The 15,665-nt window shown below is 45.8% G+C and overlaps 2 protein-coding genes across 2 annotated transcripts in view; both read left to right on the top strand.

The window, feature by feature from the left end:
* Positions 1-3,029: 3,029 nt before the first annotated feature.
* On the top strand, positions 3,030-9,111 carry adamts1 (ADAM metallopeptidase with thrombospondin type 1 motif, 1; the record flags this gene model as incomplete). Its single annotated transcript, XM_083908970.1, has 8 exons — positions 3,030-3,660; positions 5,652-5,992; positions 6,088-6,220; positions 6,345-6,802; positions 6,889-7,075; positions 7,506-7,684; positions 7,899-8,074; positions 8,370-9,111. The coding sequence occupies 8 exons, from the start codon at positions 3,030-3,032 to the stop codon at positions 9,109-9,111; spliced, it is 2,847 nt and encodes a 948-aa protein (XP_083765096.1).
* Positions 9,112-13,945: 4,834 nt separating this feature from the next.
* The window catches only part of cyyr1 (cysteine/tyrosine-rich 1), a gene marked incomplete at both ends in the record, with an annotated part of 6,501 nt that continues 4,781 nt past the window's right edge, over positions 13,946-15,665 (top strand). The window contains one exon of the mRNA XM_083908704.1: positions 13,946-14,021. Coding sequence (XP_083764830.1) covers positions 13,946-14,021 — 76 coding nt within the window. The remainder of the gene's footprint in view (positions 14,022-15,665) is intronic.

Raw genomic sequence — 15,665 nt, 5'->3', positions numbered from 1 at the left:
GCTAAGCTAAGCTAATCTAGGTACACATTGAGCAGACACTATACGAGTGAGGTGTCAATCTTCTTGTCTGATTGTCATCAAGAAATCAGAGCAGTGCATTTTCTAAAATGTCAAACTGTTTTGTGGAAAACATTTGAAAACGTCATATTTGTACAAGTATGTAGCACAACATTGGGGGTAAACATATGAGATTGAAATTAGAATATTTTGTCCCTTTTATCAGTGTGTAATCATCAAATATTCTGATGTTAACATTGATCAAAATAATTGTGGCTTCCATTCTGGCCATAATCTGAAGTATATTGCTGTGTTTACACATAAACATAACGTATATTTTTAAAAAGTGGCTAACGAAAATGAGATAAACATCTATTTAAACACGGCTCTGGCCGATCAGGGTGTTACCAAAGCCCCAGAATCATGACCTCAAGTCGATTCTTTAAAACAAATATATACTTTCCTCTAATTGTGTTGCGTCGTCTGGTGCTTGTCGTATTTTCCTGTGGCAAACCTCACCCATCTGGCACCAAAAACCGGGTCAAGATACCACTCACACACTCACACATTCACATTTATTTACACACTATAGACATTTTTTATTACATACACACACAAATACAAAGCTTGAGTTTTTCTTGAGTATTTCAGACACATTCACACATCTTACTTTGACTTTTTCCAGACAGAAGCAGAAACACAGCACTGAACTTGTAATTTATTGTTTGTACAACTGTGTGAATTAAAGAAGAGCAACGATGAGAGGACGTTTATTTATTATACTAATTTTTGTATCAAATGACTTATTTAACTTTTTGGAGACTCTTGACTGTGTCGAATCATTCCTTTGTATGAATATAGTGTTTTCTTTTCTAGTCATCCACATGAATATATGTACATAAAATATATATATTTAAATATCTGTGTCTCTCTCTGTCTTTTATTCACACATATTAATATTTTTGCTGTTGTAGCATGTTCTGACATTGGAAGGAATCCTTAAAATAATTCTCCATCATCTAAAGATTATATTCTCCACGTTATCTCACTGTTACATACACTTTTCTAACTGGAAAATGTAGTTTATAAACCGTTAACTCTCCCACACAAAACCCCATAGAGAAAAAACAGTGATTTTAGCTCATGAGGACACAGGCCTGCTGGCCTGCTGCTGCCTCGTGTGGTCACTTTGTGTCACTGAGATAAATCCGAATGAAAGATTTCAAACCCAGAAGTGTAGAAAATAATTAATAATTCTAATTTACTATAATGGAGGCAGCAGTGGATGAGAAGCACCTGTGTGCCGTGATGTTAAAAATCATTGGTTTTCTCTATGGACTTTGGTGCAGGAGAGTGAGCGGTTTGAGTAAAAGTCAAAAGTATGTTTGACAATGAGATCATATGAAACACACAATGCAGGGTATAATGTAGGTTAAATGATGAGTTTATAATAAAATCTAAGAAAAAAAATATCAAATGACTTTAAAGTAACGGTCATATATTTGTAATAACCTTTAAAATATCATTATAAATGTATTATCTTGACTATTTGATTAAAAGTTGATAATTGTCTGATTATAATCACTCTCCACACGGTTTATTCCTGGCACGATGCTGCCCCCTTGCGGTGAGCGGCTCCTGCCCTGCATTCTAAATGTGATACACAGGCGCCACCTATCGGCGGAATGTGTGTAACGTCGCATCCATCCTATTGGAAATTTCCACAGCGCACCACTGCCGCCTTGTGGACAAGCGTGGCATTGCAGCCGAGCGCCTTTGGGACGTTTTGTTCTTAAGGTGGACTTCCTCGAATCTGAGTCAGCGGTGATGAGTCAGGAGCAGGGAGTCGATGCCCGTAAGTCATAAAATCTTAATTGTTCATTACAAATTACGCATATGTCGCAACTAATTACGCAACAATGATCATCAATGCTCTTGTATTTGTCACATTAATGCATTTTATTTGTCTTTTTCCACCATGTTTTTTTTTTGTTTTTGTTTGTCATTTCTTATCTTATCTTTTTAACTTTGTTTTGACGGTGACGTTTGCATTAAATGCTCATTTTCTGCGCTCTGACGCTTTTGTTTTAAACGAAACCGCAGCTGAAACTCTTCCTGCCTGTTGCACAGGAGGAAGAGGAGGAAGAGGAGGAGGAAGAGTCCGCGCGGGCGGGTGAGGAGGACGCACGGAGAGACGGCGTCTGGCTGCAGACCGAGGAGCCGCTCCACCTTAAGACCTCAGCGGCCCCGCTCTGCTCCCTCTCCCCGGGGGGAAGCAGAGCTGCCGGATCCCGGCCACGGAGCACCACAGCCGGCTTGGCACAGAGGCGGAGGAGGTGCGTTACCGTCCTCGACCACTTCATATCTGTGCTGGATTAAGCGGCCGAGTCAGTTTCATAATCCACAGATAACTTGATCGATATCGGTTGATCACACGGGTGTGAACGTGCGTCACGCGTGTACACGAACCGTCCCCGTGCGCGCATCTCTTGCACACTCATCGTGATTGATTATTATGGCACGGCTCCAGGTCGCTGGTGCGTTTTCATTGCGCACGGGATTTGGCCCCCTCTCACATCAAAGGGCCCCGAGGGAAGGGGGTGGTCCCGGGGCAGGGGGATATAAAGGAGGGACCGGCGCTGGTCTGAGAGCAGAGTAACAGACCACACGGGCCAGTGAACCAACGCCTGCCCCGAACTCTGACAGAGAGAGAAAAACTGAAACATCTGCTGAAGAAACCAGAGTTTTTGGAATTTACTGCTGAGCTCCAGCTTCTGTCTGCTTTCGTTTAATGGTTTTTGTGCAACAAGTCAGAGCTGCACGTTACTTTAAACTGAGTTTTGCACTGGATTTGATCCTCACTTAGATCCGTTTTTCATGCGTTTGGACACTTTTGTGGAAGTTCAAAGACAGTTTGGTGATTTGTAGACTTTTTTTCTTTATTATAAAAAAAGGATTTACTTTGTTCCCTCGTAGAAACTTCAGTGTCACACTTTATTTTTTTTCCACTTGTGGGATTTCACGCTTAAATCATGTGGTTTTTACGCGTGTCCATTGGTTTGATTCTGTGCGTCGGCGCGGCGCACGGCGCGTGGGAGGAGAGCACCGTGGTGCCGGTGAGACTGGACCCGGCGGCCCGGGCGCACAGCGAAGCCGAAGAATGGCGGAGTGTCTCCGCGGAGGAGAAGCAGAAGGAGGCGGAGATGAGGCTGTACCGGCTGGACGTGTTTGGCACTCGGCTGATCTTGCAGCTAGAACCAGACCAGACCTTCCTCGCGCCGGGGTTCGTCTTCCACATTGTGGGAACCCCCGAACCGACCCAGGCACCCAAGAGCGGAGCAGAGGCGGGCTGCTTCTTCTCCGGCACCGTGAATGGAGAGGAGAACTCCGCCGCTGCGCTCAACCTGTGCCACGGCCTCAGAGGCGGATTCTACTTTCAGGGTGAAGAGTATTTCATCCAGCCTCTCAACTCCACCAGAGAGCAGGAGGAGCTGCAGCAGCAGGAGGAGGAGGAGGAGGTGGTGCACATGATCCGCCGGAGAGGTCGGCCAGCTCTGGCTGAGGAGGGGAGCTCCAAGTGCGGGGTCAACGAGGACGAGGCGAGGGTGCCAAAGAATCTGGAGAAAGAAGCGACGCGCGCACACGAGAGCGCAGAGCAGACAGGTGAGGCTGCACGTGTGTGTGTGTGTGTGTATGTGTGTGTGATTATGCGCATTATTATCGCGATAAAGCAACAGAAAAAACTCACCTGCAGGCTTTAATCTGACAAAGAGAGGGATTTTATTTCATCTTTAGACCAAAGATCCACGTGCGTAAAAGTGCGTAAAACTTCCAAAAACCAGAATAAGTGAAATAATAATATAAAAAAAAGTTATTAATAAAATTTAATATTTATTAATGAATAGTCATCATCAACAAAGAGTCAAAAAATAGTGTTGAAAGACAGTTTAAACTGTTAAAATTTGATCAATAATGTCATAAAATGTTGTTTAAACAAAATAGAATCACTTTATTTCACTTTTTTTTAAATCTAAACTCATGAGTTTCTTATGGCACAGCTTCAGGCCCGTGTGTAACACCTCCAGGAGCCACCAGGGGGCCGCAACCCTCATGTTGGGAAACACTGCTTCTTCTTCTTCTTTTTTCTTTTCTCGCAGCTTTATCTCGTTTAAAAACAAACAGCAAACTGCTGTCAGCTGGAGCTGCTCAGGCATAAATGGACCCAAGTACTTTTTTGACAGCAGTGGAGAGGAGGGAAGGAAGGGAGGGAGGAGAGAGGGGAGGAGGGAGGGAAGGAAGGAGGGGAGGAGGGAGGCTTCCACTAGGAAGAAGAGGAGGAGTGACGGAGGAAGGGGAGGGGAGGCGGTGGAGCGGCTGGTACCGACACCACCGGCTGACATTTTTCCTCCTGAAAGGATTTTCTCCTCTTTTTTCTTTTTTCTTCCTTTTTTTTCCTCATCAGAGAAAAAGAGAGAGAAGGTCATTTTAGGAATGTGGAGTCTGAGGAGGAGGAGGAGGAGGAGCTGACGGTGGTGTGATGCTGAGTCATGATACACAGACTCTCACAGGAACGTCCAATAATAACCTCCATTAATAATAAAAACAGCATTTCAGACACAATATGTGGAATTATTTACAATATCAGTAGAAATAGAGTTGAGTTTTATGACCATTTTTGACCACAAAAGCACTCTTTAATCGCAATAACTGCCAATATAACGTGATTTTAAAACAAATACTGTGATTAAAAAAGCTCAATGGGTTTTTTTTTCTTAAAAGAGGAAAAGTTGCAAATAAAGGGATTTAAAAGCGTCCGATGTCCGATTTCCACAGTCCGCTGAACGCATATGTGAATTTTTGAGGGGTTTTAATTTGTTTGAGGGTTTGAAAATGTGAAAATAAACACAAAACATTGGCAAAATTCCCGGCCAAATTCAACCAAAAATGATGCAAAATGTCAAACATTTACAGTGCAAAAGGACTCTAACCCTTTAAAGGTGCATTAAAAAAAATATTTTGCAGACTGCAAATCATGTTTATGTTTTGAAATCATGTTTTGGCATGTGGCGCCACCTACCGCCATCTACCAATCATTTGCAGTCAGTAGAGTCTCGGCTGCCGAGCAACCACGGGTTGCCAGTTACGACAGAAAACGAAACCCAAAAGACCTCGGTATTTTGAATTTGAATGTAGTAACTGTTTTTGGCCACATTCTTACATATGGCGCCTTTAAGGTACGCACCAAGAAAAAAGCAAAGGAAAAATTATTTTATTTATTTATTATTTGATTATTTGATTTTATTTACTTATGATAACAATAACAACAATCAATCAATTTATTTTTATTTTTTTAATTAGTCCCTACAGTATTACAGATACAGGCCTCTACCAAACGGTTGAGACGTCTGTTCGTAATAAACCTGGTTTGCATAATTCATAAGAACAAGTCACATTAATTTCGTGTTAGTGAGTTCAGCTCAATGCATTTTTCAATGAGATATAGTGACTTAAAGTGTGCTCGACCAAATGGTTGAGTCGTACCTTAAAGGACTAAGGTTAAATAATCCTGAGTCTTCCTTGAGTGACAGCCCTCGCTGCCAGAAAACAACAATCTTCAGTCCATCGTTGACCTTCTCCGTCCCTCTTGTCCTCAGCTCGCCACAGAACCCGGCGTTTCGTGTCCACGCCTCGCTACCTGGAGATCATGCTGGTGGCCGACCAGTCCATGGCCGAGTTCCACGGCGCGGGCCTCAAACCCTACCTGCTGACCATCATGGCGGTGGCGTCGCGCCTCTACCGCCACCCCAGCATCCACAACTCCATCAGCCTGGCGGTGGTGAAGCTGCTGGTGGTGTACGAGGAGGAGCGCGGCCCTCAGGTGTCGTCCAACGCCGCCATGACCCTGCGCAACTTCTGCCAGTGGCAGCGGCAGCACAACCCGGCCAGCGACCGCCACCCGGAGCACTACGACACCGCCGTGCTCTTCACCAGAACTGTACGCTGGTCTCGTAGATGATAAAGTAAAACAAAAATAACGAATAACTGTTTGAATATTCAGACGTTAATCCCCTCTCTCGTTGCCCTCGCCAGGACCTGTGCGGCGCTCATTCGTGCGACACTCTGGGGATGGCCGACGTCGGCACGGTGTGCGACCCGGACAGAAGCTGCTCCATCATCGAAGACGACGGACTTCAGGCTGCGTTTACCGTCGCACACGAGCTGGGTAAACAAACAAAAGAATCTGCGTTTAGAAAATCCATAAAGTCCATAGGCAGCGGTTATAGAAAGAGCCGAATTATCCCTTTAATCCAGAATAATAATCAGTTGCGTCACCTTGTGTCCTCCAGGCCACGTCTTCAACATGCCCCACGACGACGCCCAGCTCTGCTCCGGGGTCAACGGACCGCACTGGGGCTCCCACATGATGGCGTCCACGCTGTCCAACCTGGACCAGCAGCAGCCGTGGTCGCCGTGCTCCGCCCTCATGGTCACCACCTTCCTGGACAACGGCCACGGCCAGTGTCTCCTGGACAAGCCCGCCAAGCCTCAGCCGCTGCCGCAGCCGCTGCCCGGCTCGGTCTACGACGCCGACCACCAGTGCCGGCTCACGTTCGGCGACGACTCGCAGCACTGCCCGGACCTGAGCACCACGTGCGCGGCCCTGTGGTGCACCGTGACCACGTCCAACGGTCTGCTGGTGTGCCAGACCAAGAACTTTCCCTGGGCCGACGGGACGCCGTGCGGACACGACAGCTACTGCCTGGCGGGACAGTGTCTGACCAAGAGCCAGGCTGCCAAACACCAGGTAAGAGGAAGTCCGTCCGTCACCCCGTCGGGTCTTCATCGTCCCGTTCATCTCGTACTAAAGTTCTTTGTCTGTGCTGCTTTCAGACTCCTGTCAATGGTGGTTGGGGGTTGTGGGGACCATGGGGCGACTGCTCTCGGACCTGCGGTGGTGGAGTGCAGTATTCCTTCCGCACCTGTGACAACCCTTTACCCAAGAACGGGGGCAAGTACTGCGAGGGCAAGAGGATCCAGTACCGCTCCTGCAACACGGAGTCCTGCCCCGACAACAACGGTGAGAGACTTTGATTTTAGCCTAATTTAGCTTGTTGTTTGGACATGTTAGCCTCTTTTAGCTTGTTGTTTGGACATGTTAGCCTCTTTTAGCTTGTTGTTTGGACATGTTAGCCTCTTTTAGCTTGTTGTTTGGACATGTTAGCCTCTTTTAGCTTGTTGTTTTACAAGTTAGCCTCTTTTAGCTTGTTGTTTGGACATGTTACCCTCTTTTAGCTTGTTGTTTGGACATGTTAGCCTCTTTTAGCTTGTTGTCTTTTGCATTATTAGTGTCTTTGAGCAAATTTGTTGGGGACAAGATGACATTTATTATGTGGTTTAGCATCTTTAAGCTGATTCTTGTGACGTGCCATGAAAGACCCTCGTGGCCCAGCACGAGCTTCCAGTTCAGGCGGTAAACTTGACTTCTGTCCCGTTTTTTTTTCTCCTAGGCCTGTCGTTCCGTGAAGAGCAGTGTCTGGCTCACAACGACATGTCAGCGCAGGTGTCGCTGGGTTCCGGAGAGGGAGTTGAGTGGGTGCCCAAGTACGCCGGAGTGTCGCCCAAGGACCGCTGCAAACTGGTGTGCCGCGCCAAAGGAACCGGATACTTCTTTGTCCTCAAGTCTAAGGTAAGAGCTTATCGATGAACTCTCCATGAGTCTTAGTTTTCAAACCTCGTCAAAGTCTCTTTTTACTTGTGCAAACCTGCAAGGACCGAGGATCAGCGAGTGTAATTTCTTTTTTAAGCCCCGGAGGAGGATACGCTTTGACTGTTATGTAACAGCTCTTTAGAGCACGTGGTGATTCTCAACCCCCCTTTCTTTGCGTCTCTGCTGCCCCCAGGTGGCTGACGGCACGCCCTGCAGCCCAGACTCCACCTCCGTCTGCGTGCAGGGCCAGTGCGTGAAGGCCGGCTGCGACCGCGTCATCGGCTCCTCGCGGCGCTTCGATAAGTGCGGGGTGTGCGGCGGAGACGGCTCCACCTGCAAGAAGGTGTCGGGCTCTCTGGACCGAGCCAGGTAAACATCTGACACTTGATCCTGGGCTTGTGGAGGGCTGTAATTAGGTTTTTCACTAATGCTGACTGAAGAGTGTAGCTCTTTACTTCACCACCAGAGGTCACTGCCACACAACCCTAACCCTAACCCTAACCCAAACCCCAACCCCAACCCCAACCCCAACCCCAACCCTAACCCTAACCCCAACTCTTTTAAGCTAGTTCTGGTTATCGATGCCCATCCTTAATCCCATAAATATACATGTCAAAAATGTGCTGTTATGGCTCAGTCTGACCACTAGATGTCACTGTTTCAGGCCCGGGTACCAGGATGTTGTCACTATCCCTGCTGGTGCCACCCACCTGGATGTCAAGCAGCGCGCCCCCGGTAACGGTCGTCACGACAACAGCTACCTGGCCGTGCGCCGCCCGGACGGAAGCTACCTGCTGAACGGCGATTACAAGCTCATGACCATGGAGACGGACATCACCCTGCGGGGGGCGCTGCTGCGCTACAGCGGCTCCGCCGCCACCCTGGAGCGGCTGCGGAGTTTCGCGCCGCTCCCCGAGGCCGTCACCATCCAGGTGCTGTCTGTCGGCGAAGCCCCGCGGCCCCGCGTCAAGTACAGCTACTTCACGCCCAGACCCAACACCGCCGCGTCCTCCTCCTCCTCCAACAACGGACGCCGCCAGTCCATCAACGCCATCCGAGAGGTGGGCGGAGCCGAGTGGACCCTGCGGGAGTGGGGTCCCTGTTCCCAGAGCTGCGGAGGTGGCGTGCAGCAGAGGGAGGTGGTGTGCATGGACGCCCAGGGTCGCCCGTCCAGAGATTGTCCGGAGGAGCTGCGTCCGCTGGCCTCGCGCTCCTGCTCCGCCCAGTCCTGCCCCTCCTGGCTCCTCGGGGAATGGTCGGCGTGCTCTAGGACCTGCGGGCGAGGCTTCCGCAAGCGCCAGCTGCGCTGCGTCGGCCACGACGGGCGCACGCTCGCCCACGACAGCTGTGACCCCAAAGACCGGCCGCGACCCCTGCTGGAACTGTGCAATCAGGGAGTGTGTTAGGGACCCGCCGGGCGCCGTCTCTGACCTCTGAGCAAAATCAAAGAGACTCCGATCTGTCGCTGCCGATGAATGTTTACACCCAGAGCGAAGAGCGCTGCAGGTTCCCGGGACTGTCCCCCAGAAGACGGTGACCGCTCACTGAGCGTGCGAGGATTCCCCCGCGGACGCCGAACCACCGACCTGCAGCGACGAAATGACTAGACTCGTCTGTCCTCAGCTCGGCACATCGTCCCAAAAGTCCTAAAGAGAGCATGCTGCTTACCGTGCCAATGTCATGCTTCAGTGTGTGTGTGTGTGTGTGAGTACAAGTGTGTGGATGTCAGATTTTTTTAATGGTGTTTGTCCAAGCTGGGCTGGACAGATACTTAAAGTGATAGTTCAGGGTTGTTTTTGGAGTGTGGTTATATGCACAAGAAAAATAGATGTTAGCCACTTGCATAAGTCTATGACATCTTAAGATGGCTTTGTAAACCACTCACTCCCTGCACCAAATTCCATTGAAAAAAATCAGCGATTTAACGTCACAGCACACAGGAGTTGTTGATCCTCTGCTGCCTCCGTCACTGAGTTCAAATGTTTTATTTTGTCACTTCGGGGGATTGAAATACTTGGTTTGGATTAACCGCAGTGACACAAACCGACCACACGAGGCAGCAGTGGACCAGCAGCGCCTGTGTCCCTGTGAGATAAAAATGATGATTTTCTCTATGGAGTTTGGTGTGAGAGAGAGAGCGAGGTTTACAAACTGCAGTTTTCTGCTGTCTAAATCAAATATATTATTTTATTAAATTATATTATATTATATAGTATGTATATATTATATAATATTGTCAATTTAAGCTGATAAATATTAGGTATAAGCTTTTACTTAAGTGGCTAAATTCAGTTTTCCTCTGCTTATGCGGCCACGCTTCAAAAAACATGAACTGTCCCTTTAAATTTTTGGGGTGTGTGTGTGTGTGTGTGGGGGGGGGGGGGGGGGGGGATTATTGCAGATTATATAAAAGAAAACTAATGAAAGAGAATAGCTCATATTCTACTTGCTCACCCCATCAGGTATGGAAAATAAGTTTAGCTCATAGTGTTTATGTTCAAATCTTGCCAGTTTTATTATTATTATTATTATTATTATTATTGTTGTTGTTATTATTTTTGTTATGATGATGATGATTTTGTTTTGTTGTATTTATCACAAACCTGTAGCACTTCAGCTTTGGCACATGTTTAACACCGTAGACTTCGTCTCTAAATGCCTCAGTACTTTGTCGTTCCGCCATACGTTCGCCCTCGTTTACACACAGCCTTCAATGAGGGAACGCTTTCAAAGACCAAAGAAGTGTGTGTGAGTGTGTGTGTGTGTGTGTGTGTGTGCGTGTGTGTGTGTGTGTGGGACTTGTCTCCTGCTCATACTTCATAAGTAAGTCTCTCTGCCTTCTGCGAAGGTCACATCTTCATTTTTCTTTCCTTTTTTCTTGTACAGAATATTCCAAACGTTATTTATTTTTGTACAGCCCGTTAAATGTAATCATGTGGCTTTTTTTTTTTTTTTTTTTTTTGTAATATTATTTTTTATTTGTTGTTGAGATCACAGAAGGAAGTAGAATATATAGAGTATTTATACAGTGTTTTATATATATATATATATATGGTCCTAGGTTCATGAATAAAAGTATCACATTGACTTGTGCAGCCCTCATGTCCTGAGTGGTTTTTTAAAAGACTTAAAACGTTTATATTTTGTCTGTTTTTAGCTTCTTAAATGTGAATATTTCCATTTTTATGACCAAAAATAAATCATTTGTTTTGTAATTCCGGCTTTGTCCACTAGATGGCGGTGTTTCGTCCACTTTGTAAAGCCCCCTTTTTTTCCCCGACACATTTTTAAAACATGAATAAAGTGCTAAAATAGTTTTTATATATTTGTTTTAAGGCCGGAATAATCCTTTAAATTATTTCACGTGATTTAAAGCTGCAGTACGTAACTGTTGGCCGATTGAAACACAACCTAAAAAGGCAGTAAGATCACGTGTATGCCTGCCCGTAGCTGGGCTCTGTCAAGCAAAACAATCAGACCTGACTGAGAGGAGCGTTTGTGCGTATACAGCAGCAGAGCCGGGGGTGGGGGGGGGGCGGAGACGAGAGGCGTCTTTGTGCTTTCGCTCAAACGCGTTTGCCGTCGTCTCAGATGATCTTTTTTAGGTTGAAGTCGACAAAATGAATGCGACAGATCGTCGTCTCTACTGCCACCTGCTGGCAAGGGCGTGAATCTCCTCACGTGCAGTCGAGTTTCTCGTCTTTCTCCTGGAAAGGAGGTTTGGTGTATCCCAACTCGACCACCCCCCACCACCCCCGAAATCTCTGCAGCCCTTCCTGTCGGGCCCCCCGGGGGGGGGGGGGGGGAAGGGGACAGGGCGGCGATGGCCTGCCATGTTGGCTCCCATGCAGCAACAAAGGAAATCATTATCCTGTAATTATACATAGTTAAGAAGAAAATTGGGCCTCCTCCTCCTCCTCCTCTATAATGTGCATGATAGCAGACTCAGGCTGTGCCACCAGAGAGAGGACGTAGACTTCATCATCAGCTTTATTCTGAAAGACAAACTCTGACTTTATTATGAATAAAACATTCTAAAAAGCTTCTTCTTTTTCCCCCTGCTTTTACCTGCGTGTTTACTCGTGTCTGCGCGAGCGGCGTCGTCACGGCGCTCAAACATCTGGAAAACATCACAAACGACGGCGTCTGCTGCCGCCGCTGCTGTCGATGTGGGTGGCCTCAATAATGACCGTCGCCCTCCTCTGTGCCACCCTGCTCACGTTTGTTTGACTCCGGTGTTTTCAGAAGAGTTCACAGAGTTCGTCTTATTTTAACATCTTATTAGAAGAACGTGCTGCTGTTTTGTTTCAGATTGTGTCTTATGTAAGAGAATGAGCGAGGTTACAGCGTTTCATGTGAACACTGAAGTGTCATTTTGCACTTTAATGATCACTTTTATAGTCGAGCACTAAGTGGTGGTGTTTTTAAAAGTGTTTCCAGCTCAGTCGGACGAGTGTGTGTGTGTGTGTGAGTGTTCTTGTACTTGCGGCATACTGAGGACCAGTGAGGGTTTTTAACCAACAAAGTGAGGTCATTTTTATGGAGTGAGGACATTTTGGCCGGTCCTCACTTTGTTTTCATTGAAATCATTTCCTTAGGTTGCTATAACATGCTACACTCAATTTGTCAAAAAAAAAAAAAAAACACATTTTGGACGACATAGTATAGTATGACGTTTTTGTCAAATTTTTGACCAAAAACTTTGGCTTCAATTTTTTTTTCTCCAATTTTTGACAACATAGTATAGTATGATGTTTTTGTATAATTTTTGACCAAAAATTTTTGGTCAAATTTTTTTTCAGTTTTGGTCGACATACTATAAGTATGATGTTCTTGTAAAATTTTGGACCAAAATTAGAAAAAAAACGGTCTGGGGCTCCACCTGCAGACATTTTATGGTACTGCAACCAGTAGTTCTATATAGATGTCATTTCATGAAATAGATATTTGTAGATGTTTTTGTCAAATTTTGGACAAAATTTTTTTTGTCAAAGATTTTTTCAAATTTGGGACGACATAGTATAGTATGATGTTTTTGTCAAATTTTTGACCAAAAATTTTGGGTCAAATTTTTTTTTCAAATTTTGGACGACATAGTATAGTATGGCGTTTTTGTAAAATTTTGGACCAAATTTTTTTTGTCAAAGATTTTTTCAAATTTTGGGCGACATAGTATAGTATGATGTTTTTGTAAAATTTTGGACCAAAAATGTTCGGTCAAATTTTTTTGTAAATACAACATTTTCATTATTTACAACATATTCAAAGCCTGTTTTTTTTTTTATTATTAAATAAATGCAACAATTTAAAAATCCATCAATTTTCAAACCTTAAAGTGATATTTCAGTTTATTCCATTCGCATCAAAGCAACATGGACATTTTGTATCTGTACAAACACTGAACGCTGGCTGTTGTCAAAATAAAATAAAAATATAAATCATAATAAAAATTAAAAAATTAATAAAAAAACCTGACATATCCCTTTAAAGATGTACACATGAATATCAGAATGAAATCACACATTAATTCAACTCATAACTGACATATTCACCCCCTTTTTACTTATTTATTGCAGATTTTCACAATAAAAGCCCTTAAAAACATCTTTTTTTTAACATAATTTCAAAATAAGATAAGACGGTCCTTTATTTGTCCCGCAGTGGGGAAATTTTACAGCGTTACAGGGTTAAAACAGTAAAGATAAGGATAATAAATAATAAACATGCATTAACAAGAAAAGTAAAATATAAAAATAGAGGTGTTTGTTCTGATGTGTAACGATATATAAATTACAATAATTATAATAATAATAATAATAAAAAAAACATATTTATGAGGCCAAATGGGTCAAAAACTGACATTTTATTATCGGGCCACATGGGCTCCATGCCAGGGCCGCATGTGGCGCGCCAGCCCCGGGTTTGGGACCTCTTTTTGAGGCTGACTTCATATCTCCTCTCTCTCTCTCTCTCTCTCTCTGTGCAGTGGAAATGGGGGAGGAGGAGGAGGAGAAGGAGGAGAAGGGGGAGGAGCTAAAAGGAGTCACTCAGTCAGTGTGAGGTGAGAGAGCGGAGGAGCGGAGAGGTTCACACGTGGAGAAGGAAAAAAGGAAAAACCCCGATGGCAAACACCGCCGAAGTGGCCTGTTTGTGAGGAGACATCCCATAATAACCACCATGTATCTGGGAGAACCGGACAGGTGACGTCTGCTCCTGCTGGGCTTTACTCCTGAGACGCTCATGGAAAACCTGTGCAGGAGGAGAAGAAGCTGGAGGAGGTGGCTGAGAAACTCGCTCCTGCTTTGTTTCTTCACCGGTGAGTTTTTGTCGCTTTTTGGCCAACATCCCCACGCGCACGCGCCCACGTGGTGAAATAATAAGAGTTTGTTGTTAATAATGAAGAAGTAATGACGCGCGTGCTGCAGCTTCAGGGGTGAATGAGTGAGTGAGTGAGTGAATGTGCAGGAAGGAAAGAACCGGGTTTGGATGAACTTCTTCCACTTTTACGCACAGCCATGACGCACACGCGGAGACCGTAGGATGTGAGAAAACAGCTGGAAACTTTTGATCTGTGGTGGAGGAGGGGGGTGCAGTGTGTGTGTGTGTGTGTGAAGGGGGGGTGGGGGTCAGGGACATTGTCTCACTGCAGTGTGTGTGTGTGTGTGTGTGTGTGTGGAGAGAGACAGGAGCCAGGAGCTGATGAGGGACCACCCAGACTGAGCTGGGTCTCCTGCTGCTGGGACCTCCCTCAAGTCATTCATTCACATGGGAAATCCCATAACTTTTTAAACACGTATGTGTGTGTGTGTGAAGTGTTCCATTAAAAACCCTGACCCTCCTTCATTAAGGACACGTTAAATGTGAGTTTAAAGTGGTACGTTCCGTGGAGCAGACACAAAAAGACTCTCCTAAGAAGAGTGACACATTCTTATCGCCTATATTATAACTATGTTCACTCGTGTCTTTAACTCGCTCTAAAACAGACTTTCTCAACAGAAAAGTAAAGTCTGTAAAACCGCTCACTCTCCTGCACCAAACCCCATAGAGAAAATCAGTGATTTAACAGCACAGCAACACAGGAGGTTGTTGATCCACTTGCTGCCTCCATCAGTAAGTTGTAATGTGTTTATATTGTGAAATCGTTTTGTTTAGATTGACCTCAGTGACACAAACTGACCACACGAGGCAGCAGTGGACCAGCAGCTCCTGTGGGGAAAATGAGTGATTTAGAAACTTAGTTTTCCCCAGAGCAAATGTCCCGTGTTCTAGTATCTAAAGGCCACATTATACTTCTCCGACTGCGTATGCGTTAAGCCCAATTTATACTCCTGCGTAAAGTGCTCTGCGTAGCTACGCAGAGTCCTCTGCGTCGACGCAGAACCTGTCGAAGAGCCTCTGCGTCGTCTCCGGGTGCACGGAATATTTTTTAAGTGTCCGTCACTCCGTCAAGGGACAACGGATACGGCAAGAGCTGCGATTGGTCCTCAGGACAGGCCGAGCTAAGCTGCTCTGTGCCGGCTCTCAGTGCGCTCCGGGCGTCCTGACAGAGGCGGAGCTGATCCCCGCCGAAAACGCCGCTGCCGAACTATAAATACGTCATATCTTAACACACACAGCACATGTTTAGACTCTAAATGGCCAATTTCTCGCCTCAAATTATCTTAAAACTGCGTTCCGTGACACAGAAAAGTGAGAAACGGCCAACAACAGTCTTTCTCTCTCTTTCTTTCTCGGACGCCATTGCTCACTGTAGCCAGAAGCACAACAACCTTGCGCAGCGACCCCTACTGATCGGGCGGGAAATTGCAGCGAGTGTCCGTCACCACGACGCAGAAGTATAAATGCTCACACAGCTGTGTCTCTACTTGTCTCAACCTGCTGCCACAACTTTTCCTGAGTCGTGTTTGTTGAGGCGTTTTTTTTTTTTTACAAACCAGCACACTTTAAAAAACACACACAC

This window comes from Microchirus variegatus (genome assembly GCF_963457635.1).
Source record: "Microchirus variegatus genome assembly, chromosome: 22".
Taxonomy (NCBI): domain Eukaryota; kingdom Metazoa; phylum Chordata; class Actinopteri; order Pleuronectiformes; family Soleidae; genus Microchirus; species Microchirus variegatus.
This window is presented reverse-complemented; position numbering and strand designations above follow the sequence as displayed.